Source organism: Hirsutella rhossiliensis (assembly GCF_020360975.1).
Source record: "Hirsutella rhossiliensis strain HR02 chromosome Unknown scaffold00012, whole genome shotgun sequence".
NCBI classification, from domain to species: Eukaryota; Fungi; Ascomycota; class Sordariomycetes; order Hypocreales; family Ophiocordycipitaceae; genus Hirsutella; species Hirsutella rhossiliensis.
The window spans coordinates 2493305-2515806 of NW_025408678.1; the positions used below are offsets into that span (position 1 = coordinate 2493305).

General features: G+C 59.1%; 5 protein-coding genes across 5 annotated transcripts; 1 reads left to right on the top strand and 4 right to left on the bottom strand.

Moving 5' to 3' along the window:
- Positions 1 to 2527: 2527 nt before the first annotated feature.
- On the bottom strand, positions 2528 to 7699 carry HRG_09512 (kinase; the record flags this gene model as incomplete). The annotated part of the gene is made up of 6 exons (XM_044867983.1): positions 2528 to 2657; positions 2714 to 3853; positions 3941 to 4661; positions 4707 to 6341; positions 6390 to 6564; positions 6644 to 7699. The coding sequence occupies 6 exons, from the start codon at positions 7697 to 7699 to the stop codon at positions 2528 to 2530; spliced, it is 4857 nt and encodes a 1618-aa protein (XP_044717243.1).
- A 1440-nt stretch (positions 7700 to 9139) lies between these two features.
- On the bottom strand, positions 9140 to 11446 carry HRG_09513 (cellulase (glycosyl hydrolase family 5); the record flags this gene model as incomplete). Its single annotated transcript, XM_044867984.1, has 1 exon — positions 9140 to 11446. One exon carries the CDS (start codon positions 11444 to 11446, stop codon positions 9140 to 9142), a length of 2307 nt encoding a protein of 768 aa, XP_044717244.1.
- Positions 11447 to 12314: 868 nt separating this feature from the next.
- On the bottom strand, positions 12315 to 15038 carry HRG_09514 (sugar transporter domain-containing protein; the record flags this gene model as incomplete). Its single annotated transcript, XM_044867985.1, has 13 exons — positions 12315 to 12762; positions 12822 to 12886; positions 12939 to 13024; positions 13078 to 13254; positions 13305 to 13367; positions 13423 to 13446; positions 13511 to 13730; positions 13812 to 13897; positions 13952 to 14040; positions 14096 to 14189; positions 14242 to 14538; positions 14599 to 14883; positions 14939 to 15038. 13 exons carry the CDS (start codon positions 15036 to 15038, stop codon positions 12315 to 12317), a joined length of 2034 nt encoding a protein of 677 aa, XP_044717245.1.
- Positions 15039 to 16664: 1626 nt separating this feature from the next.
- Positions 16665 to 20980, top strand: HRG_09515 (tetratricopeptide repeat domain-containing protein; the record flags this gene model as incomplete). The annotated part of the gene is made up of 2 exons (XM_044867986.1): positions 16665 to 16783; positions 16837 to 20980. The coding sequence occupies 2 exons, from the start codon at positions 16665 to 16667 to the stop codon at positions 20978 to 20980; spliced, it is 4263 nt and encodes a 1420-aa protein (XP_044717246.1).
- A 226-nt stretch (positions 20981 to 21206) lies between these two features.
- HRG_09516 (recQ mediated genome instability protein) lies at positions 21207 to 21995 on the bottom strand (the record flags this gene model as incomplete). Its single annotated transcript, XM_044867987.1, has 1 exon — positions 21207 to 21995. One exon carries the CDS (start codon positions 21993 to 21995, stop codon positions 21207 to 21209), a length of 789 nt encoding a protein of 262 aa, XP_044717247.1.
- Between the last annotated feature and the right edge of the window lie 507 nt (positions 21996 to 22502).

Genomic DNA, 22502 nt, shown 5'->3' on the forward strand with positions numbered 1-22502 from the left:
GCATACGCCTGGGTTCGGCTATTCTTATCGCTGACTATGCCCTGGGAATGTGACGCCATCGCGATAGACTCGGTGTTCACTTTCGCAAGAACCCGCAAGTTTTCTCGTGATGGCGAGCTCATGAGGGGCCCATACCGTTGCCGGATATCATTGAGGGCATCCGCGGCGACTTGGAAACGCGTCTCCGAGGGTAGGAGCGAGGCGTATGCAGGATTGATCGGCTGCTGTTGTCGTAGCTGCTCGTGGAGGATCTTGGTGATCACCGGCGCTGGGTCGACAGGAAAGAGGCCTGTTTTTCAAATGCCGCCATAATGTTATGCCGCGTGAAGCCAGCCTCATATACGTCCTGAAAAGCTGTGAGGAAGTTGACCCGCGAAAATGATATGTTGCCTTCTGCGAGCGACTTCCGAAGCGCTTTCTGATGTGCTGACTTTAGTGGCTGGAATACCCCAACATCAAGCGGCTGCATGAGGTGGGTGGAATGTGGAGGAAAATAGCAATGATGATATCAAACTTGATACAATACTCAGCAAAGTCAAGGGTGGTATGCCCTGTAAAGCCATCCACAACAAGCAATCGGTAGATCTTCTCGTCGTCAGGCCGTTGGTTTGGCGGCGCCTCCACGCGACTCATCCCCATGTTGGGGCGCCGAAGATGCTCGTCACAGCCGAACCACTCTTCCAGCGAATTTCCTGACTGTTTTGCTTGCGCTGACGATGCCCAAGACCAGCAGTTGAAATGCCTTGCCCACTCAAGGTGTATCTCTGCGTTGGAAAAGCCAGTTGGCGACTGGGCAAACCGTACGCCTGTCATGATGTCGATGCCGGCCCAGTTGGTGGTAGGGTAATGTTGGAAAACAAGCCAGGGTGGAAGAGAGTCCCCCACTGCGTTAACTGAGGCAATTACCGTGCAGGATTCTCGGTTTGCTGGGTCTAAAACTCGGGGCCGGGTGCTCTTGACTCTAGTGGTGCGCGTGATGAGAACTTGGATGCGTTCTCGCAGGCACCCAATGCGTATTCCGGCCTCGTCTTCATTCCAGATCTCTGAACTGCCAATACGGTAGCTGGTGATGATTTCTCGAAGCTTTGAGTAGAAAAATTCGACTTCTTCTACCCCGTGGGCTTCAAAGGACTTCCGGGCTCGTTCAACTGCTTTGAGATACGTCTTCGCGATCGCAGGATGACTTCCACGCCAATTGTCAAGCCAACTTGACGAGACCGGGCGGGCATTGGGATCTCGACGCATTCTTATTGCATTTGCAACAGCTTCAAGTTGCTCTCTCGTGGCGGGCATGCCGGTGCGTTCCATCCACTGTACATACGCAACCAGGGCGTCGTCTTCGTCCTCCGTCAGCGCCAATGGACGCCCTGGAGCACGGGAAAAGGGGTTTCTTATGAAATTAATGGCTCTCTGTACGGATGAGCTCTTCACATTGTAACGGATGGCCGCATCTCGCACGGAAAGAGGCGTTCTTTTGGTGTTGTTGAGCGACGAACATCGGCTCTGGGGTCGCGACGAGACGCCAGAACGGCTTTGCTGCCTCCAGGGTAGCCATGTTATCTGTCATAATGTATTCCGGCAAAAGATACGTAAATAAAGTCAAGTTGCGCGAGAAAACGCGGTTGAGATGCATAGGGTTGACGTTTTGGAGGTGGGCTGCTGTGCCGGATTTTTTGGGCTGTGCCGGATTTTTTGGGCCAACTAAGTGGCGAAGACACTTAGTTGGGCTGCTGTGGCCCCACACCAAGATCAACGGGTAGTGCCTAATCGACGGCGCGCTGGGACCGGCATCGACGGGCAGGCGTCAAAGCCTATTCCGACTAGAGAGTTAGCACGCATTCCTCGACCGACCAAGGCCCTCTGTGTGGTTGCCGTACGGGTGAGTTCGTCTTCAGCGTTTCCTTGATCAACGATTAGGAGGAAATAAAGTCTGTTCTCTCTCCAAGCCCTTGGCGGGACAGACGAACGTCCAATCGCAGCGCAAACTCCTAATTGTACGGAGTAAACCACCTAGGTTCCCTAGGTAGGTTAGCTACATAAGTAATTCGAAGCTTAACTAACTTCATCCGTCCGGCAAATAGGCCAGGCGTTTCAACGTCGCCGACCCCCAAGTCCGCTACCGGGGAGAGGGAGCCCGCAACAGCACGCAACAGCACGCAACAACTCTCTTCGCGTCGCCATGGCCTTGCCCTTAATTCTCATCGTCGTTTTTGTCGCTCCTAGCCGTACTCCGTACATACATCACATATATCGTGAACCAACCAAAGATCCCACGTTTCTTTCCCCCGTCCCTGAGTCTTTCACTCCTGCCACTTGTCACCCGCACCGTGTGACTCGCATGGAGAACTGCGCACTGATCATGACATTATTCGTTCGAACCCGATCCCATTTCACCTGCACGCGCCCATGTCCACAAGGGCCCGCTTACAAGGGGCACTGTAAGCTCCTTGTCATCCCCCCACCACATCGTCGTTGACCATCATTCATGGCTGGCACGGACGGCAACAAGAACGCACCCGTAGCTTGTCTACTGGTTTTTATAAGTCTCCTTGATCTTCGTATAGAGCTCCGTGTCGAAAAAGTTGTAGTTGGGATCCAGGTCGCAGAATGGGTGCTGCGAGAGCAGCACGTCTGCCGTCGGTCGGTCAAAAGGGTTTCTGTCGTTGCAAGTCAGCAGTGTCAACGAGGCATGACCCCGTCCGGGGCAACATACACTTGGAAGCAGTCCATCATAAACGCCACCGCCAGCGGCCCGATCGTCTCCTGGATGTCCTCCGGGATCGGCGGCGTCTCCCCGTTGGCAATCTTGTAAATGGCCCCGACCGCCTCCTCCTTGCTCCACGGCCGCCGCCCGGCAAACATCTCGAGCACCACGCACCCGAGGCTCCAAATGTCCACCTTGGCACTGTACCCCTCCCCTTGAGACCGAATCACCTCGGGCGCCATCCAAAACACCGACCCCTGCATCGAGTTGCTCTTGTCGTTGCCGTAGATGTTGTCCGTCTTCTTGGAGATGCCAAAGTCGCTAATCTTGCACGTGCCGTCCAGGTCCAGTAGGATGTTGTCCGCCTTGAGGTCCCTGTGCAGAATGCCCTCTCGGTGCAGATACGCCAGCCCGGACAGCGTCTGCTGCGTGAGCGACGACACCACCGACTCTTCAAACTTGCCGTGCTTGCGCAGGCAGGACCCGATGCTGCCACCGGAGATGTACTCGAGAAAGATGCTGATGCTCGTCTCCTTGCGCTCGCACCCCAGGTACTGCACAATGTTGACGTGGTCCAGGTGCTGCATCGTGTCAATCTCCTGGTCCAGCGCCCCGACCATCTCCCGCATCTTGCTCTTGTCGCCTCCCGCCGCCTTGGCGTTGACCTCGACCTCCTTGACCGCCAGGAACTCGCCCGTCGTCGCGTTCATGCCGAGGTAGACGCGGCCGTACGTACCCTTGCCGATGAGCTGGCCCTTGAACCACCGGAACGTCGTCTGCCGCTTGGGCAGCGTGTCCTGCGGTATCTGCGGCATCACCATGCTCCCGCGCTGGTCCGGCCGGATCTGCACAATGTTGGCGTTGAACATTTTGGTGCTCTTGCGCCGCATGATGTTGGTGGCCGTCTTGTCCACGCTCTGCGAGGCGCTCGTGTACCTCTTGTTGGCTTCGTGCGCGCCGCGCGCCACCTCGCGGATCGACTTCATGCGTCCCAGCCCACCCGAACGTCGCAGGCTCCGGTGTGCAACCGAGTGGGACGCGTTGGTACGCTGCTGCTCCGATGCCTTGAGCGTCGACTCGTCCGAGCCCAGGGTATCGGCGTCGCTATACATCGACGACTGCCGCGACGGTGATGCCATTGAGCCAGAGCTGCTTGGCATCAGCGGCGACACCGAACTCGATGCGTTTCTTGCATCGGAATGTTCCTCCGCCTCCGGTATGGGAGACGGGACAAGCTCTCCGTTCAAGCTATCCTCGAGCACAGGCTGATCCAGATCCAGATTCGGGAAGAAGTCGTCGAGGTTGTTGAGAAGGTCGTCTGTAGGGGGCCGATTCGCCCAGACATCCTTCTCGATAAACGACTTGCGCCTGTTAATCTTGCTTTCCTTGTCTTCCGAGTCCCATCCCTCGGAGCCGGGAGTCGCCGGTGTTCTCCGTGAACCGCTCCCGGCACCTGTGTTGCCGTCGGCGCTCTCGGCGGTCACGGCGCTCCCGAGCGATTGCGGCGACGTAAAAGACACAGACAGCTGCTTGCCCCTGGACCGTGATGTGTTGAGCGTCAAGCTCGGTCGCTGAGTATGACCCGATGCGTCCCTGGCCTGGTCGCCGCCGCTCGCGGCAGCCTTGCCCTTGTTCCTGCCGGCCAGCGGAATGGCGAACAAGCCATCGTCGGAGTCGTCATCGCTGTCGTCGTCCGGCTGATTCCGCTGCCTCCCCGGCCGAGACGGCGGCGTCGACTTGGAAAAGCTGACGTTGGACTCCTTGAAGTCTAGGTCTGGCCCGTGCGACTTTCGCCGCGAGGACGCGTCGTTGGAGCCCGTCGTTGCCCGCGAGTGGGTCGAATTCGGACTCAGGTCGCCTGGGGTCGCCGGGCGATGCCCTGCATCACGCTGTTTAGCACTTGTTCCACTGTCTGGCGTTTGCACCGCCACCAGAGGTGTGCCCCCAGGCGAGTAGTCTGGAATGATGAATGTCATGTTTGCAGGGCTTCGTGTCACGGTACCCGGCGAGCCAGACGTCTTGGGGCTGCCTTTATCCCAGCCCTGCTGGCCGGATTGAACGCTGGACATTGCCCTCTTACCTGACTGCTGAACACCGCCGCCATTGGCGGGAGCCACCGGTGGAGACATGTTTGCGCTGGGCGACCCTGCCCGGGCCCCGCCGACAGACGACTGCCCGATGGCGCCCAGGTTTCTGCCCATACCTACCAGTGCGGCGCCGATGAAGCCCGCGGCACCGGAGGACTGGGACGCGTATTTAGATTTCAGGCCTGAGTCTAGGCCCCCGCTGTCTCCAGCCGGGGTCGACGGTGGGCGCCTCAGGGGGGGATGGCCATCGTGGCCTCCGGCCAGTGCCGAAAAGCTCTGACCGGATTTCCTGCTCAACGAGTTGGCCTTGATCAGGGTCGCGGAAGGGTCGCTGGGAGGCGCAGGCGGTTTCCTCTGCGGGAAGAGCTGGTCTGGCTTCTTGTCTTCGAAAGGCGAATTCCGCGGCTGGTCAAAGTCCACATTCCGGCCGACGATTCCGTATCCTGCAGCAAGCTCTAGCGCTGTAGGACTTTCCCTCTTATTCGCTTGTTTTCTCTTAGCCAGATATTCGCGTTGTTTCCGCTCAATCTCGGCTCTGTACTCGCTGGCCTCCTGAGCCAGGGTTTTCTCGTCCATCCTGTCTCCTGACAGGGTGTTTGACCGGGACGTCGGTGGCGAAGAGCTCGATCGATGCCGGCCATTGAGGCGTGCATAAGCCTCCTCATCCATGCCCGGGGGCAGATATCCAGGAGACAGAGACGCGGGCACTCCGCTGGCTACTCTGGAGCCCGGACCACTTCCAGAGGCAACGAAGAATTTGAGCGTTCCCGAAGAGTCAGCCCTGACCCGCTTATTGATAAGGAGCTGCTGATCGTCCAGAGGCTCTCTGTGATCGAAATTCCCGAGTTCCGTCGCGTAAATCAACAACTGTTCAGATTCGGCCAAGCCCAGGTTCGCACAGATGGCTTGGCGAATCTCTCCTGCCGAATCCGCATCGGTGATGTCGCACATGCGGTAGTTCCAGTGGTCCATGGTAGCCAAGACATACGTCTTGACGGTACTGGCTCGATTGACCTTTTGGTGCGGTGCAAAGTCGTTGCCGTCCTTGACACCAAAGCTCGACCCGGGCGGGTCTAGGTGGGTATCGCTGCCGCCTGCAGCGCGGTAGCCCAGTGACGTAGGCTTGTGCGTGGTGTTGGGCGATTCGGGAGAGTCAAAGTCGTCTGGAGACGGAAAGGATCCATCTTCTTTCGTCGCTCGCTTACGGCGCGAGAGAAAGCTGAGGAAGCTCTTGGAGTCCTTGGCCGAGGCGGGGCCATCCAGGCCAGCCGACCTGTCACCAAAGTCAAGAGACGAATTCTTGGAACGTGCGTCGGGAGGATGCCTCCCCGCCGCCATGACTTCGCCGAGGCTCATGCCCCGAGCGAGCATCGCCGCAGCTTCGGTGGGAACCCCGGACCCGTAAATCGCGGCGCTCGAGGACACCGAGTCGGTGCTGTTGCGGGAACGGTGTCCAAACTTGGCGGATCCGGGGGTCGAGGCTGACAGGATCGGCGTCGTGACCGAGGGAAAGAGGGCCGACTGGGGACCCGGGCTGCCGCCAGGGCTGTCTGTCCGGGAAGAGACTCCCCAGAAGGTGCCCCCTTCGGCGAGCTCGCTGGTAATGGGGCTGAGCCGCCTGCCGGTCTCCGTGTCGACGTGCTTGAGGGCCAAGCGATGGCTTGCGTCGGAGCTCATGGTGCCGTTGTTGAGGGTGGGCAGAGTCGTGGACCGCGACTGTGACTGAGAGTAGCGCCGGGCGGAGAAGCTGGTTTCGGACGTGTTCATGAGAGTCTGCCTGCTTGTCAGCGCAATCTATACATATGCTGCAACTCGCCGAATTCGCGACGGGGACAGGCGAGAGAGCACTTACATTGGGCGAGTCTGCCGGGTCAGTACCGGCGCTGGGCAGGTTGTTTCCATGGCCAGCCGTGAGCGATTCTTTGCGGGCATGAGAGTTCGTCATTTTGGACTGGTCCGCAGACTTGCCGGTGACAATGCCGCGTATGAGGCGCCTCATGCGCTTCCCTTCCTCGCGCTCGCGTGGCTGGTCCCAGCCGGTGCCGCTGTTGGCGCACTCCTGGGCCAGGCGCGGATAGACCTTCTGGTGCATCATGCCAAAGTTGCCGCGGCCGCCATGCAGGCTGCCCAGCTCGAGGAACTGGAGGCCGTGCAGGTTTAGCCCCTTGAATGTCTCCTGCCAGTCCTTTGAGAACTGGTTATGGGCCAGCCAGATGAGGACGGTGTCGAGGGGCCACTGCGCTATTGTGTCTGGATGCACGGAACTGCTGACGACGGAGCTGGAGGCATTAGACAGGCCCCTCGAGTGGGAGGCCATGTAGAGCCTGTCCCTGGTGCCGGCGTCGTCGAGGGGCGTCGTGGTGTTTGTGTCGGTGCCGCTCTGGGACGCGACGCCGTGCCAGGAGCTCAGGGTGCTCGAGGACATGGTGGACTCGCCAACGCCGAAGCCCGGGATGCCGACGCCCTCGCCGTATGTCTCGCCCGTGGGGATATATGTGGCGCTCATCGCATCGCTCGGCCGAGGCGGCGGCGGGATGGCGAAGGACTGACCGGCGGCCATGTGGGCGTGGAACTTATTGGGGTTGTAGGGCTGGTGCTGGCTGGAAGGATGCGGCAGCGGCAGAGAGAGAGGGCCGTGTGTCTCGTACATGCGTCCGTAGTTGCCGCGCCACGACGGCGGCTGACCAAGGGCGGCGGCGCTGGCGAGAGGAGGTCCGGGGGGAGGACCGGGAGGAGGCGGGATGACGTTTGCGGAGGCGGCGGAGGGGTATCTCGGGGGAGGCGGCGGGGGGATGCCCATGATGTTGTTCATGGGAGTTCCGGCCATGGGCGGCGAGATGGGAGGCGGAGGAGGAAAGGCTCGGGTGCCATCGTTGGCCGAGACATGTCTCTGGCCGCCCTGATACATGATGGATGATTGTCGGCGATTGACCCAAGGCCAGCCGCCGCGTAGACGGTCGAGTCCAGAGCTGGATGGATGGCCCTGAGAGCAATCGCTGGCCAGGTGACAGCCGTTGCCCGGGACAAGGAGACCCGTCCAGGCTGGCTCAGCTTCGGGAGAGGGCGCGCGCTCTGCAGTCTGGCCGAAGCCCGGTCCGGTAAGCTGCCCGGCCGGGGTGCGGACTGCCGGGAATGTCGTCTGCCGTCGACGCCGGCTGCTCAGACGAGGACGCCGGTGCGGGGGCAAATGCGTTGTCGTCCCATGGGCAAAGGCCGGTGGTAGACAAGGCGCGAGAGCGGGTGAGAGAGAGGGGAAGACGAAGACGACGAGGAGGGTGTCAGAGAGAAGCTGAGGAGCGGCGAGGGGAGCGATTGGGCCGCGAGCCGTGAGCGCGACCTCGTCTTCCTGTCGCAGCGGATAAGAATGAGGCCGTCGTCCCTGTTGCTGGTTGCATCAAGCATCCATGGCCATCAGTCAATGGTCCCCGCCGAGTCGGAGGGAAATTGCTTGTTTGGCTCGCCGAAGCGGTCTGTGTTAATAAGCGGCCCCGTATGTCCGTATCCGGGGGTGGGTTCTTACAGACATCTACGGAAATAACCCTCTTCACCTCTTGGACACAACTTGCATCCTCTCGCAGCCAATCTCAACCAGCCAAGTCCCCTTCAAGCTGCATTCGACTGCAGAGAGGCTTTTACAGCATCCCCAGCCCCGCCTCAAAGAGACAAGGAAAAGCAAAGAAGGATTGGGAAAAGGAAAAAAAGACACGACCGAGACTCACTTCGGCAGAGGTTGCTTCCCATTGGCTGATTACACGCCCTGACGGACGCTGTACCGGCACGGCCAAGTTCCGTGCCAACGGCCAGGCCAACTCTGTGCCCCCAGCTGACCTCTCTCTCTCTCTCTCTCTTCTTGCTGCCACAGTCTTTAACAAGTCTCTTGGATCGAAACACCGTCCCCGCATCATCAGTCGCATCATTGTCCCGCGCCGTTATAAACAGTTTAGCATAAAAAATTCATCGCTCTATTTCGTGTTGATAACCAGCTGCAAAGATATCTAGTCTGCGCAACCGAGCCTCGGTTAGATTTGCAACCGCTGTGATCTCCAAGCCTGCCTGTTTGCACCTTTGGCTCATCCAGCCCCCGCTCTAGCTCTAGCGACCCGCCCAAGCTCTCTCCGAAGAAAGGGTGTGAATGCAGACAAGAAAACAAAACAACTGATGCGGACAAAGAGTGCCCTGTTCCCACCATATCCCATCGCCTCAGATAACTGATGCATGCCCACGAGCGTCGCGCCAACGCCTTGACCCAATCCAACAACCAAGACTCCCGCCCATTGCCAACTCCAACCAGCGGCGTTTCTTCAAGCAAACCTGTCCGCGTCCTTCAGAATCTCAAACGACCCTCTGGTTACATGACAACACAGCTTCCAATGTTGAACCCGTAGCCCTGCTGGCACTGCTCCAGGTAGCCCGCTTCTTCGGCCGACCCCTGCAGAGCGTTATGTTGCCTGACTGTCCCTCGCACCGTCAGACTCTGCTCACCAGCCGCATGCCACCACCGCAGCCTCTGCAGCCAAGGGCCCTCGTCTTCGTCTGAGCTAATCTCCCACTTGCCAGACGACACCGTCACCTCGCACTGGTCTTTGGGGAAGTGAAACTCGGGCAGGAACACAATGGTGGGCACCTCGTCCGTCGCTGCCTTGGGGGCCTTGACCTTGAGACTGTAGGTACATCGCCGCAGATCAAAGCCGCTCGTGATGACGTCTCCGGCCACCACCGTCGGTGTCGGTCGGATAAAGGCCTCGGCCGCACGGTAGCCAGGCGCGTTTGTCAATTCGGGGTCCTTGGCCGACATGCTAGAGCTGATGGACGGGTTCGTGAGGGTGCGCTGAAGGTTGCCGGGCGTCACGGTTTCGTCGTCGCCCCCCTCCCTGTTCATGGCAGAGAGACGCAGGAGGCTGGTCGCCGACTGGTTGGGCAGAGTGATCTTGGGAAGGGGAGACTGAGGTGGCACTTTGTCGTCGAGAGAGAAAATAGACAAGTCTTCGCCATCCCACTGGTCGCCTCGTTCGTGGTCATTGGTCGCGCAGTAGAGCCACAGGCAATGCCCCTCTATCTGCGAGCCCTCGACGCCAAAGTAGTTGGCATCAAGGGCCGCCGACTGGCTCGAGTAGTCGCCCGTCTTATATGCCTTCTTGTCGTCCATGTCATAGGGGATGCCAAACTCTGTCAGGATACATGGGTGTTTACCGGTGCGATCCAGCCCCTCTTGCCGCAGAGTTGCCAGCTGTTCTTTGAGGCAATTGCGAATCGCCGTTTCGCCGAGCTTGATGGCAAAGACGGGGTGGAGATACTTCCCTCGGAGCACCCCGATGACATCGACGTTCCAGGTGCTGTTCCAGTGCTTCGTCATCAACGTGATGCCGTCGTAAAAGTGAGGCGTAAACGCCATCCTCGGGTCGTCGTCCTCGGTTCCCTTGATCAGGGGCGGCAGCTCCAGCGTCGGATACTGCAGCAGCATGATGCAGTTCTTGTGCTGGCTCCGGCAAGCCCGACTATATTTTCTCCAGAAGTCCATAAAGTACGTGTTGGTGAACTCGGGATAGTCTAGCGTTTTGCCGGTGGCGGGCTTCTTGTGGAAGTAGTCCTTCTTCAGGAGTGTGTCGGTGGAAGGGTCCCACACGCCGTGCTGGGCCCAGATGCACTCGCCCAGTTTCCAGTTTGGGTCTCGTTTCCAGCCGTACTTGGAGTCGTCGTAGTCTTTCGGCAGCCAGGCCACCTCGCCCCGGGGATCAACCAGAGTCGTTCCCGTCTTGTAGGGCCCCAGGCCGCCCATATCCCAGGTGTCAACCTCGCAGGCGCGCCCCATTCCCGTCAAGAAGGTCTGCCACATGGTCGGGCAGGTTCCTTTCTTCAGGGGATGCTCCTTGGGGATGACGGCCAGGTCAGCGTAGCCAACCATGCCCTTGTTGGGCTCGTTGAGGCTCTCCCAGCCCACGACGACCTGTTCCTCGAGGTCGCCGGCCTCGTGTATGCGCCTGGCGAGATGGGCGCAGGCATTGACAAAATGGCCTTGCAGGTAGTCTTGGATGTTGACGCCGTCGATGACGCACTTTGGGGCAAAGTCCTTGCCGGCGAAGAAGAGGGTGAAGATGGTGCCGGCGGCGAGGCGAAAGTAGTTTGTGGCCCAGATCATCTTGGGGAACTTGTCGGGCTCAGCCCAGGTGTTGTGGACAAGGGCGGCCTCGGTGGCAACGAAGCTTTCGGGGTTCAGGCCGCAGGCATAGATGGTCCACATGGGGGCGCCGGAGCCGCCGGTGAAGCGCGACCAGACGTCCTGGTGAGGGTCCATGAAAACATAGAGCCCATACGACTTTGCTATCCTCAGAATATCGATGGTGTGCTGGATGAAGGTCTCGTCGTACTTGCCGGGGCCGGCGGCCTCGATTGCCTCCCAGGTGAATATGTAGCGAACCGTGTTGAAGCCATAGCGCTTTATCCTGGCGAAATGAGTGGGCGCATCCTCCTTGGAGAAGGGACGCTGGTGAAAGGTGACGCTGTCGCCGTCGAAGAAGTCGTCGACGACGTGCGACGGCTGGTTGGGCTCGCTCGGGAGCTTGGAGTCGCCGGCCATGTTGATGCCGCGGAGGACGACCTGCCGGCCGTGGCGGTCACGGAACTGGCCATCCTCGATTTCCAAGCGAAAGGAAGCCATCGTCTCCGTGCGGCCGGCCGAGCGTGCTCGTGGAAAATGGAGGCGGGTGAGTGAAAGGGGATGCAAAGGCAGGGAGATGACAAGGAGAGGAGGCTCCTGGAGACTTGGTTGGTGGGACTGGACAGCTTATGTCCGGCGCGCACAGGCGCCCCCCGGCACTACGCGAGCCACTAAGCAGTGCTGGCAGGTATTACTATGCAGTGCAGTGCGTACAGTACTTTCCATTGATGGTACCCGATAGCTTCCAGGTCCCAGCTGGTTCTTTGCCGAGGGTCGAAGCGCTAAGAGTGATGGTTTTAAATCCGAAATCGCATGTATGACAATTAAGACAGGGAGATGAAGAAATCACCCGTAAAAGAAATGAAGTCCAGAATGGTGCAAGACTACAATTCTTGTCACTTTTGTGTTTCGTCACGGCCCTCTTCGTCACGCGAGCCCTCCCGATGACATGACAGGTGACCTGCAGTCCCGCGATGAAATCTTAACTGTCAACCACGGGACTGCGCCAAACTGTCAACTCCTCCTGCTCCTTTCAACGAACCGAAGCTCGCTCGTCGACAGAACTACATCTCCTTCGAGCCTTGCGAAACCCAGGCCCGTCACATATGTAATTAATACATGCATTAGAGTCGGCCCATGACGGGGCCTGCTTGTATGACGTCGACTCCCTTGCTCTCCCCACGTCCCGCTAGGGGCGCGGTCCACAAAGGTGCGGCGATAGCTTCAGGGAGACGACTTTGTTAAAACAGTGGGGACGGACACTTTCTTGTCCCGAGCCTACCACCTCATAAAGCTCAGACTGCAGATGGGCGGCGATAAGGCTGCCTTCGCTGTGAGAGCCAGAGCGACTCCTTCCTTCATGCCCAGATTACGACCAATCCCTTGCAAACGGGACTCGTGGAGGCGGATAACGCGAGTGGCCGTCGTCAATCTCGACGGCGTATTGGCCCCGGCCCGCCCCGCCCCTCTCACTCTTCATTGCAGTCGGCGACGCTTGATCTTGTCTCCCCATGTAACTCATTATATCCAGCTGCGATGAAAGCTCTTCCTCGTCCGCCGGCCCCCAAATCAAATCTCTGTACAGCTCCGGCCGTGGGTACTGAGCGCCAAACAAGTAGCGTCTCATCAGCCACGGCAGGTGCTCCGTGATTTGAAAGCGCATAAACTTTCGCTTCGACACGGCGAAGATGTGGTCGAGCTCTTCCAGGCTTCGTCTCTTTGTTTCTTCGACAAACAGGAACACCAGGGCCAGGGCCACGATGTTGAGTCCGCTGAAAAGCCCCAGCGACCCGACCTGACCGAGAGCCCCATCGATGCTGCGTGGACTGTCAGTCAAGGGGCACAAGCGGCTCAGGATGACTGATTCGGTACCCACCTCGGGTAGAAGATGGAGAGCAGGCCCGCGAAAAACAAGTTGGTTGAGATTGCACACGCGGTTCCCTGCAAATGTTTAGTGTATTTGCCACCCAGTCCATAATAAAATAGGACGTACGGCTTCGCGGTGCGACAAGGGAAAGCTTTCCGAGGCAAGCGTGAATGGTATAGGGCCCAAGCCAGGCGAGTAGGCGACGGCGAACACTTCCAACTGCATTAGAACTCGCGGCGCAGATGAAAGGGCACCCGCGACTCACGGTAAAAGAACAAGGCCGTTAGCCCTCTTCGCTTCCCAGCGTCATTGACGAGTCCTGCCAGCCCCGCTCCCAGCATGAACAACGACATAAAGGGCAAAGTAGTGAGCAGCCACTTTCTTCGCCCTAGTGTGTCTATGCTCTTGATGGCCGGCAATGCAAACAGAAAGTTGATGGCGCCTACTCATGGTCAGTTTTGGCGAGTGCTTGCTACTAGGAGGGTGACAAACCGAAGCCAAGGCTATAGGCCATTGCTTCCAGCGTATGCTTGTTTTCGGGATTGAAAATGTTGCCTGCCTGTCCGTCAGCGCGTGCGTCATGATGAAGCTGCCGAGGAAAGCGACCAACCAGAGTAAAACGCGAGAACATTGACTGCGAGCCGCAAAGTTAGCCAATATGTACGCCCCGTGGTGATCATGAGAGGATGGAAGCCCACCTCCACAGAGCTGTTGCGCTAGATTGACTGTCGAAGCCGAAATCAGCGCATTGTACAGCCGCCGCTGCTGGAACAGCTGCTTAAACTGTGTGAAAAAGTCGCGAGTAACCCATACAAAGCCCGGGGACAAGGCGGCGTTTTGTGGATCCCAGTCGCTGATGCCAACTCGCTCCTGTTCGAGCGCCTTGTGGACAAGGTACAAATCTCGTAAAGCTTGCAACTGGGTTGACACGGCGTTAGACATTGAGACAGGAAATGGAAGCACGCAGGTCCAAAGGGACATGCTGCAGGGAGGACACACCTGGGTGTTCCGGACGTGTAGCAAAACTCGGTACGCTTCCTCGACGCTGTAGTTTGGCCCCTTCATAAGGTGATAGCGAGGGGACTCTGGGCAGAAGCGGGCGAGGATAAGAAGGGCCAGGCTCGGGACCAGAGGCGCGCCCTGGATCAGGGCGAGAGTCGTTCGGGGAGAACTGGCGTTGGTGTAAATCATGTTGAAAGAAAAGCCCAGCATGATGCCAAAAGCAACCCTTTCGCTTGTCAGGCCCGCGTACAGCCATTCTGGGATGTTGTTTGTGCACATACCAGAGCTGCCAGGCGAGAATGGCTGAGCCGCGCCAGTAGCCCACAGCGGTCTCTGAAGCGAGGATGGGGGTGCTAACAGCTTTGATGCCCATGCCTAGGGGTGGTTGTTAACAAGGGCTCCAGCCCAAGAGGCGTGATAGACGAACCTAGGCCGTTGACGATTCTGACGCAAAGCAGCTGCACCCAGTTGGTTGCGAATATCGCGCCGATCGAACTTGCTAGGATCAGAAAGGCCGCCGTGGTTATTGCGCCCCGTCTGCCGAACCAATAGTTGATGGGCAGCGAGAGAGGACAGCCCACCAGGGCGGCGAAGAACCATGGCGACGAGTTGGCGGCCCCGAGACGCCAGACATCGCCGGTGATGTCTTTTTCCTTGTCCGGCAACGTCAAACCCCACTGGCCCGCATACAGAGACGCCCCGTTGAAGGAAGATTGGACGAAGCCTGGGGAAACAGACGAGTCAGGGCTTGGACCAGGACGACGATGTAACCGGGGAAGCTCACCTTGCAAAAGAGCTGCCAGAGAGACGGTGGCAATGACGATGCGCATGCCCTTTTCGCTAAACGTAACATTCTTCTCCCTGCACAGAGCGTCCCTCTCCTCGGGGGTGAGGTGGACGGGCAGACGGCCTCTCACGTTGAAACGCGGCCTCGCCGCAACCTCGTCGTATATGCGTTTGTCTTTGGCCACCCTCGCGGCGCGCAGAATGGTTTCGTACGGGACAGACCGTAAGTGAGACTCGGCAAACTGTCTCACGTCCTCTTCTAGTTCGGAATCCGTCATGTGTGCTGCGTATGCTCTTGCGTCAGCTTCCGCCATGGTCATGAGGGGATAGCATCATACCCAGAGCATTCTCGATGACGGCGCCATCATTGGTTGTCCTGTTGCGCACTTGCGCCGCGAACTTTTCATGGTTCTCGTGAGAAAATGTCTTGCGGCTCATCGGTATAGCCGTGATGGATTCAAGGAGGTGACTGCCGTGGGAAGCACTGGGAACAAGCGAGGAAGCCGGAGGGGAGTAGAGTGACGGTGGGAGAAGTTCGGGCTCGCCCGACTTGACAGCATCAAGCGCCTGGAACGCTGTATACGAGCAGACTAGGACTCTGCCGAGCTGTGACATGGGCCCAGCCAACACGTAGCAAGTACTTGCGGGCGCCACGAGAAGGCACCGTATCCCATCAGGGGCTCTAGACCTCGGAGCCAAGTGTAGCTGAGGACGCCCACCAGCTCAGTACAACAGGCCGTCGCATCACAAACATAGCCAAATGTGGAGGCTGAGCATGGCGTTTGCGAGCAAGAGACGAGCATGGCCAATGTCAGGCGACCCGCGCCGGGGTCTGGACGAGGCGAACGGTACTCCGTAGCCGCAAGGCAAAAGCCACCAACAGGCACCAACGCTCGTCGTTATTGGCACATGACACCCGACACCCCTGTTGTTGCACTATTGAGAGTCCTGGGCACCAAAAGTAGATGCAGCCGTCTCGCATTTGGGCGGCCTAGGACAAGGCATTGTCTACTTACCTTGAGTCAACGTCATGTTCGAGTCTGCCCAGTGCGTTGCTCGTCATTTGTTTCCTTGGCCTAGTATTTAGTAGCAATGCCATTGGACGCCGCGCTTCGGCTCACGTCGCACAATGCGGTTCCTGGTGCACAGCTCAAGCCATCGTGGCCCCCTACTTCAGCTGAGCCAGGCTGTGTCCAGTGCACTTGGCTCCTTATTCAGGTCGCCATGAATGCGAAGACGCGTCGGGTGTTTTGGATCCGTGCTGAAGTGTGTTGCCGCTCCGGCATCATCTCACACTCGATTTAGGTCTGACCAAGTCATGAAATGACGCATCCCGTTGGATGGCGGGCTTGGACCGTACAACCTTGGGAGTTGCTTCGCAATCATTGCCGTGCGGGGATTCGACAAGAGTGTTACGGTATTGTCAGGCTGTCAGCAGGAGCTCGATTGATTTCTCGACTGGCTGCCCACTTGACTGCTCGACTGGCTGACCGGTTGTTCGACTGGCTGCTTGATTGACAGCTTGCCCGACTGCTGCCCCTGCCTACCGAGCCGTTGCCCAGATAGACTAGTAATGCTCTTCGACAATGAGGCTGCCAGCCCTCATTGCTGCCTGGGCTTGCAGGGAGCGGCCGTTGAGCGACGTAGCCGGTAGAATTATGCGCCACGAGATGCACCATGGCTTCAGTAAAGTTCAATTCGGTCTGATTACAAGGGTATTTAGCTAGTCAAATGCCCAGCAGTCGGGGAGGAGGCGACAGCCAGTGGTCGCGACATGTGACCTCGACGGCGGGGTATCCCCGGCTAACAGTAAATCTGTCATCAGCTACTTAGGTACCTAGTGAATAACATGGGTAGGTACGGGGTACCGGTACCTAGGGAGGGAGTCATGCCAACCCACTAGAGCTCATCACGAACCTCACCACGGAGCAAACGATGACCGCGGCTCCCGAAATCGAAGCTCCCAAAGCATCCGTCATGACGAGAAACCTTTCGAAACTTGAACTACAGTAGAAACCTTCTCTTGAAGAGTCTTTAAGAGGGCAGAACCGAAGCGCCGGCATCATGTCGAACCTCAAGGCAATGCTCAAGTCCATCAACGATGCCATTCGGCAGCAAGACTTTGACGAAGCCATAGTCAAGGCCCAGGAGCTTCTACGCAAGGAGCCAAAGAGCTACCAAGGGTGAGTGCGCACAGAAGCACATGAATTCGGACATGAAATGCTGAGTCCACCAGGCACATCTTCCTGGCCTTTGCGCTGGACCAAAAGAACAAGCCGGAAGAGGCAGAAAAGGCTTACCTAGCAGCCACGTCGCTTCGGCCCCAGGATGCGCCAGCGTTCCAGGGACTCATCAAGCTGCACGAGAGGCAAGGCACTAACAAGCTGGCCAATTACCAGCGCGCCGTGGTCAGCCTGGCCCGCATCTTTCACGATGCAGACGACATGTACAAATGCCAAGACGTCGTGGACAAGTTTGTCGACTTTGCCAGGGTGCATGGTGACCAGCTGCAGTACGCGGATGCCCTATGGATTCAGCTCCCAGAGAGCCCTCTGTACCCCATCTTGGAGGGCCGATTTCCCAAGCCGGCGAGGACCTACGAAACCATCGCGCACATCCTCCAAGAGTTTGAGAAGAAGCGCATAAACACTCTCATCGGCGAGCGACGCACTCGACTTGGTGCCAAACTCAGCGACGTCACCGTAGAGGTCAAGCGCGAAGTCTATGGCCAGAGCAAACTCGAGTACATCTATCGCCGTCTCATTGACTGGACCAGCGACGATGACCTGAGGCGGCTCTACGAAGAGAAGCTGCTTCAGTACTGCTACGACCGCCTTCTCGTCGCGCCACCGGCAGCCAAGCCAGAGCAGCAGGCTGCCGTGTTCGGCCTGGCCAAGGATATGGTCATCATCAAACACCCTTTCAAACTTGCCTGGGACATTGCTGTCAACTGGCAAGACAACAAGGAAATTGTGGACTGGGACGCCGACTTGCTGCGGAGTTACTGCTCCTTCTTTCCAGATAGTGATCTATACAAGGTCATCACGGCATATTTGACCGCCACCTTTTCGCCCTTTCCTGCTGCGAAAAAGGTCGAGTCTCAGGAGGCCACGGCGGTGGCGTCAGACGACAGCGAGGACGATGACGAAGACGGTGGCGCCCCTACATCTTTCGTGCCGCTGACCGACGAGGACCGCCTGATCATGATCACCGAGGGCATGAGCACCATGGAATCAACTCTGGCGTACCGGCTCGTCGGCCATTACTTTCTGCAGCTGGGCGAGTACGAGAGCACTGTCGAGTTCATGCGCAAGGCGCAGCAGTTCGTGACGAGGGAGCGCGCAAGGATCGGGTTGCAATTTCAGAACACGCAAGATGCCTATTCGGTGTGTCTTGCCACGGCCCTGGTCTACTACCAGTCTCCACGGCACCACCAAGAGGCAAAAGCCATGTTTGATGGCGTTCTCGAGCGTGATGAGACTTGCACCTCGGCACTGATTGGTGTCGGGTTGATCTTTGAGGAGGAGCAAGAATTCGACCAGGCCATCGATTTCCTCGGCCGGGCCCTCGAGAGGGACACCTCCAACCTCCGCATCAAGTCGGAGGCGGCTTGGGTCAAGGCCCTGAAGGGGGACTGGCCGATGGCCAGGGATGAACTCTTGACCTGTATCAAACCGCTCGAGCAGCAAGACGCCGTCGACAAGGACCTGCTCGCAGACACCCAGTACCGCGTCGGATGCTGCGTCTGGAACCTGGACACGAGCCGGCAAGCGAGAAAGCAACGCAAGGGCGAGAGTGCATATGCATACTGGCTGGCTGCGCTCAACAACAACCTGAACCACGCCCCGACGTATACCAGCCTCGGTATCTTCTACAGCGACTACGCCAAAGACCGGAAGAGGGCACGCCGCTGTTTCCAGAAGGCGCTAGAGCTCTCCTCTGCGGAAGTTGTCGCCGCCGAACGGCTGGCTCGGTCTTTTGCCGAGGACGCGGACTGGGATCGTGTCGAGCTGGTGGCGCGGCGGGTGGTCGACTCTGGCAAAGTGAAGCCCCCGCCAGGGTCCAAAAGAAAGGGAATCAGCTGGCCGTTCTCCGCACTGGGTGTTGCTGAATTAAACAAGCAGGAGTTTCACAAGGCCATCGTCTCTTTCCAGTCGGCCTTGAGACTCTCGCCCAACGACTATCACTCGTGGGTTGGGTTGGGGGAGAGCTACCATAGCTCTGGACGATATATCGCTGCGACCAAGGCCATCCTACAAGCGCAGAGTCTGGAGCCAGGCGCCCAAGGAGATGTCTTGGAGGACTCGTGGTTCACCAAGTACATGCTTGCCAACATTCGACGCGAGCTGTGCGAGTTTGACGAGTCCATCGCCCTGTACCAGTCGGTCTTGGAAACGCATGCAGGGGAGGAGGGCGTTGTCATTGCGCTCATGCAAACAATGGTGGAAAGCGGTCTTGCGAGCGTGGAAAAGGGTCTGTTTGGAAAGGCCGTACAGCTAGCCATCGACACGGTTGATTTTGCCGCCACCACGAGCGGACACGTTCGGGAGACGTTCAACTTTTGGAAGAGCATCGCCGACGCGTGCTCCATCTTTTCATCAGTCCAAAGCCGCTTGGCCGACTTTCCCACCCAGGCCATCAAAGAATTGTTGCACAGCAGCGACCAGCAGGCATTCGACCTGCTCACGAGTGTCGACAAGGTCGGCACCGACGTCGTCTACGCAAAGGGCATATACGCCAACGATGAGCAGACGGGGGTGGACCTCACGAGATGCGTGCATGCGACAATTCTGTGCCATAAGCAGGCGATATATGTTTCGTCCGGCGACGTGCATGCACGAGCCGTGGCTCACTACAACCTGGGATGGGCTGAGTTCCGGGCTCACGCCTGTCTCCCCTCACATCTGCGCAAAAAGTCGAGCAGCTATCTCAAGGCATCGGTGCGGGCCTTCAAGCGATCCATTGAGCTGGAGAGCGGCAATTCGGAATTCTGGAACGCGTTGGGCGTGGTGACGAGCGAGATCAACCCGCCCGTATCGCAACACGCGTTCGCCAGAAGCCTGCACCTGAACGAGCGCAGCCCCGTGGGGTGGACCAACCTGGGAACTCTGGCGCTGCTGTCGGGGGACATGAAGCTCGCCAACGAAGCGTACACGCGAGCGCAGTCGGCAGATCCAGACTACGCACACGCATGGCTGGGGCAAGCGTTTGTCGCGCTGCTGCTCGGCGATGCCAAGGAGGCCCGAGGGCTCTTCATGCACGCCATGGACATTGCAGATTCCTCGTCGTTGCTAAGCCGTCAGCATTATTCCGCATCCGTGTTCGACCACACCTTGAGCGCTCCGCCGGGTATGATCGCAGCGTCACTTATCCAGCCGCTCTTCGCGCTGGGCCAGGTGCGAAGTCTGCGACCCCAGGATCTCGCCTTTGTCCACCTATCGACACTATTCCAGGAACGGACCGGTGACAGGTCGCGAGCTTTGCAGAGTCTGGAAAATATATGTAGCGTCATCGAGGCCGAGTACGAGACGACGGAGTCGGCAGATAGCCTCTCGAGGTTCACGCTAGCCAAAACGGACCTGGCCAGGGCGTATCTGGCTACGGGCTCGTACCAGCAAGCCGTGGAGTGTGGCGAGATGGCCCTGGGGCTTAGCGGCGATGAGACGGAGGGCGAGTTGACGAGTGAGCAGAGGAAGAAGGCCAGGCTCTCGGCGCACCTGACTGTGGGCCTGGGTCAATTCCACCTTGACGAGTTTGCAGAGGCAGAGAAGCGGTTTGAAGCGGCGCTCGAGGAATCGGGCGACAACCCAGACGCAGCCTGCCTCTTGGCGCAGGTCTTGTGGGCGCAAGGATCAGAGGCGGCGCGAGAGAGAGCACGGGCGACTCTATACGGAGTCATCGAAAAGCAGCCGGAACATGTGCAGAGCGTGCTGCTACTGGGCGTCGTGGCGCTTCTGGACCAGGACGGGAGCAGCCTGGAGGCGGTGGTGGAGGAGCTGCACGGGCTGCGGGCGAGCGACAAGGTGACGGTGACGGAGCAGTGGCAGATAGGCGCAGTGCTCCGAGCCATTGCCGGCATGGGCGAGGGGCACACGAAGCAGGACGTGTTGACGCAGGTGCAGGAGGACATTATGCTCCATCCCCATCTGCCCCACGGTTGGAGTTCGCTGGCCGAGGCGACGGGCGACGGCCACGCGGCGCAGATGGCGCTCAAGGTGGCCGCCCGCGGGCTGCCGCCAAGGGGATCCCTGGAGGCACAGCACATTGCGCACGCGCACGCCGGGACGGGCATGGTGGCCGATGCACAAAAGGCGGCGCTCCTCGCGCCCTGGGAGAAGGCGGGATGGGAGGCGCTCCGGGTCGCAACGGAAGCTGTCTAGATGGTGGAGGGCGATGCGAGTCCATTGACGTTCCGCTGTGCATCCTTGATATATTTCACGAAGGGACAACAGCGGGAGCTAGCTAGGATGGTATTTGAATGAACATCGAACGCGATAAAGGAAGAAGAAAAAAGAGGCAGGACTGGGTATCATTTCTTGAGCAGAAAAAAACAAGGGAGAATAGTTGGCGAAACACGGCGGGCCACAACAAATGCGTCTCGAAACCTCACCGCGGGCGATGACCGCCCACGGCCTCGTTGAGCCGCTGTAAGCGACCCTCGGCCCAGGCTTCGTGCCAAGCCTCCACCCTGCCGCCCAGGGGCAGGCACGTCTCCGGGGTGAGCAGGACGATGCCGCGGGCGACGACGGTGCCGGCGCGGAGGAGCATCTTCTCGCCAATGGTTGTCTTGCCGACGCCGATGCGGTCGATGCGGCGGAGCTCGATGGCGTAGACGCGGCTGCCCTGGCAGTCCTGCAGGACGAGCCGGTGGGTTGCGTAAGGTCCTGCACCTGCCCCGGCCCCCGCGGCGGCGGCAGCGCGCTGGGGCGGCGGGCCATCGCCTTCGGTCATTGCAGCGTCATGGGCGGCGTCGCGGATACCATTGGCGCCATCGTCGTCGTCGTCGGCGTCGGCGGCGACACGAACAACCTGGCGCCCGCGGGAGCGCTCGCCGCGGGCCACGGCCTCGAGCTGCTCGATCTGGTCCCAGCGCGCAAGGCTGAGGTTCTCGACGTCGAGGACCTGGACGTGGACGTCGCGGGGCAGCTTCGTGCTTGCGGCGGCGGCGTCGGCGGCGTCGGCGGGCAGGGCGGGCAGCAGGGACGGGTCGAGCAGCGCCGCGGACGAGGGCGAGGCCAGGTCGCAGGCCAGCAGGCGCGCTTTTGCGGTGGCGAGCAGCGACGGCAGCGGCGGCGGCGGGGAGCGCGAGGCGACCAGGGTGGTGAGGAAGGCGGTCGAGGGCGCGGGGAGCGAGTTTGCGAGCAGCGAGGCGCGGAGCTGGGGGATGAGGTCCATCGGCGCCTTTCTTTCTCCCTTTTTTTTGATCATCAATTCGCCCTGGCGTGTTTGGAACTGCACCTTTCCCCTCCCCCCGATTTCCCCCTGGAGGCTACCGGCCTGGTGGTGGACGGGTGTGTGTGTGTGTGTGTGTGTGTGTGTGTGTGCAGCGTCGACAAGTTGGAGAGGTGAAGAAGCGGAGATGTTGGTCGCGGTACGGAGAAGCCACGGACTGGAGATGCCGAGGCTCGGCCGCGTGGGCGAGGTAGTGCTTCTTGACGGACATTGGCGGAAGCCTGCAAGGCTAAGGGGACCCCCTGTAGCTGCCTTCTGTGGGCCCCTGCTGCGGCCCGCTACCGTGCTGTGCTGCAGCGCCCGTCAGCGGGCCAGCTTGCCTCAGCCTCGCCCCCTTGCCGCCACGAGGCTTCGTCCTCTGCATCACCATCATCTTGCAAATTGACGCTTCCCGAAAGAGCGCCATCGGCTTCACCTCTTTGATACGCCAGGCAGCATTGAAAACCTCAT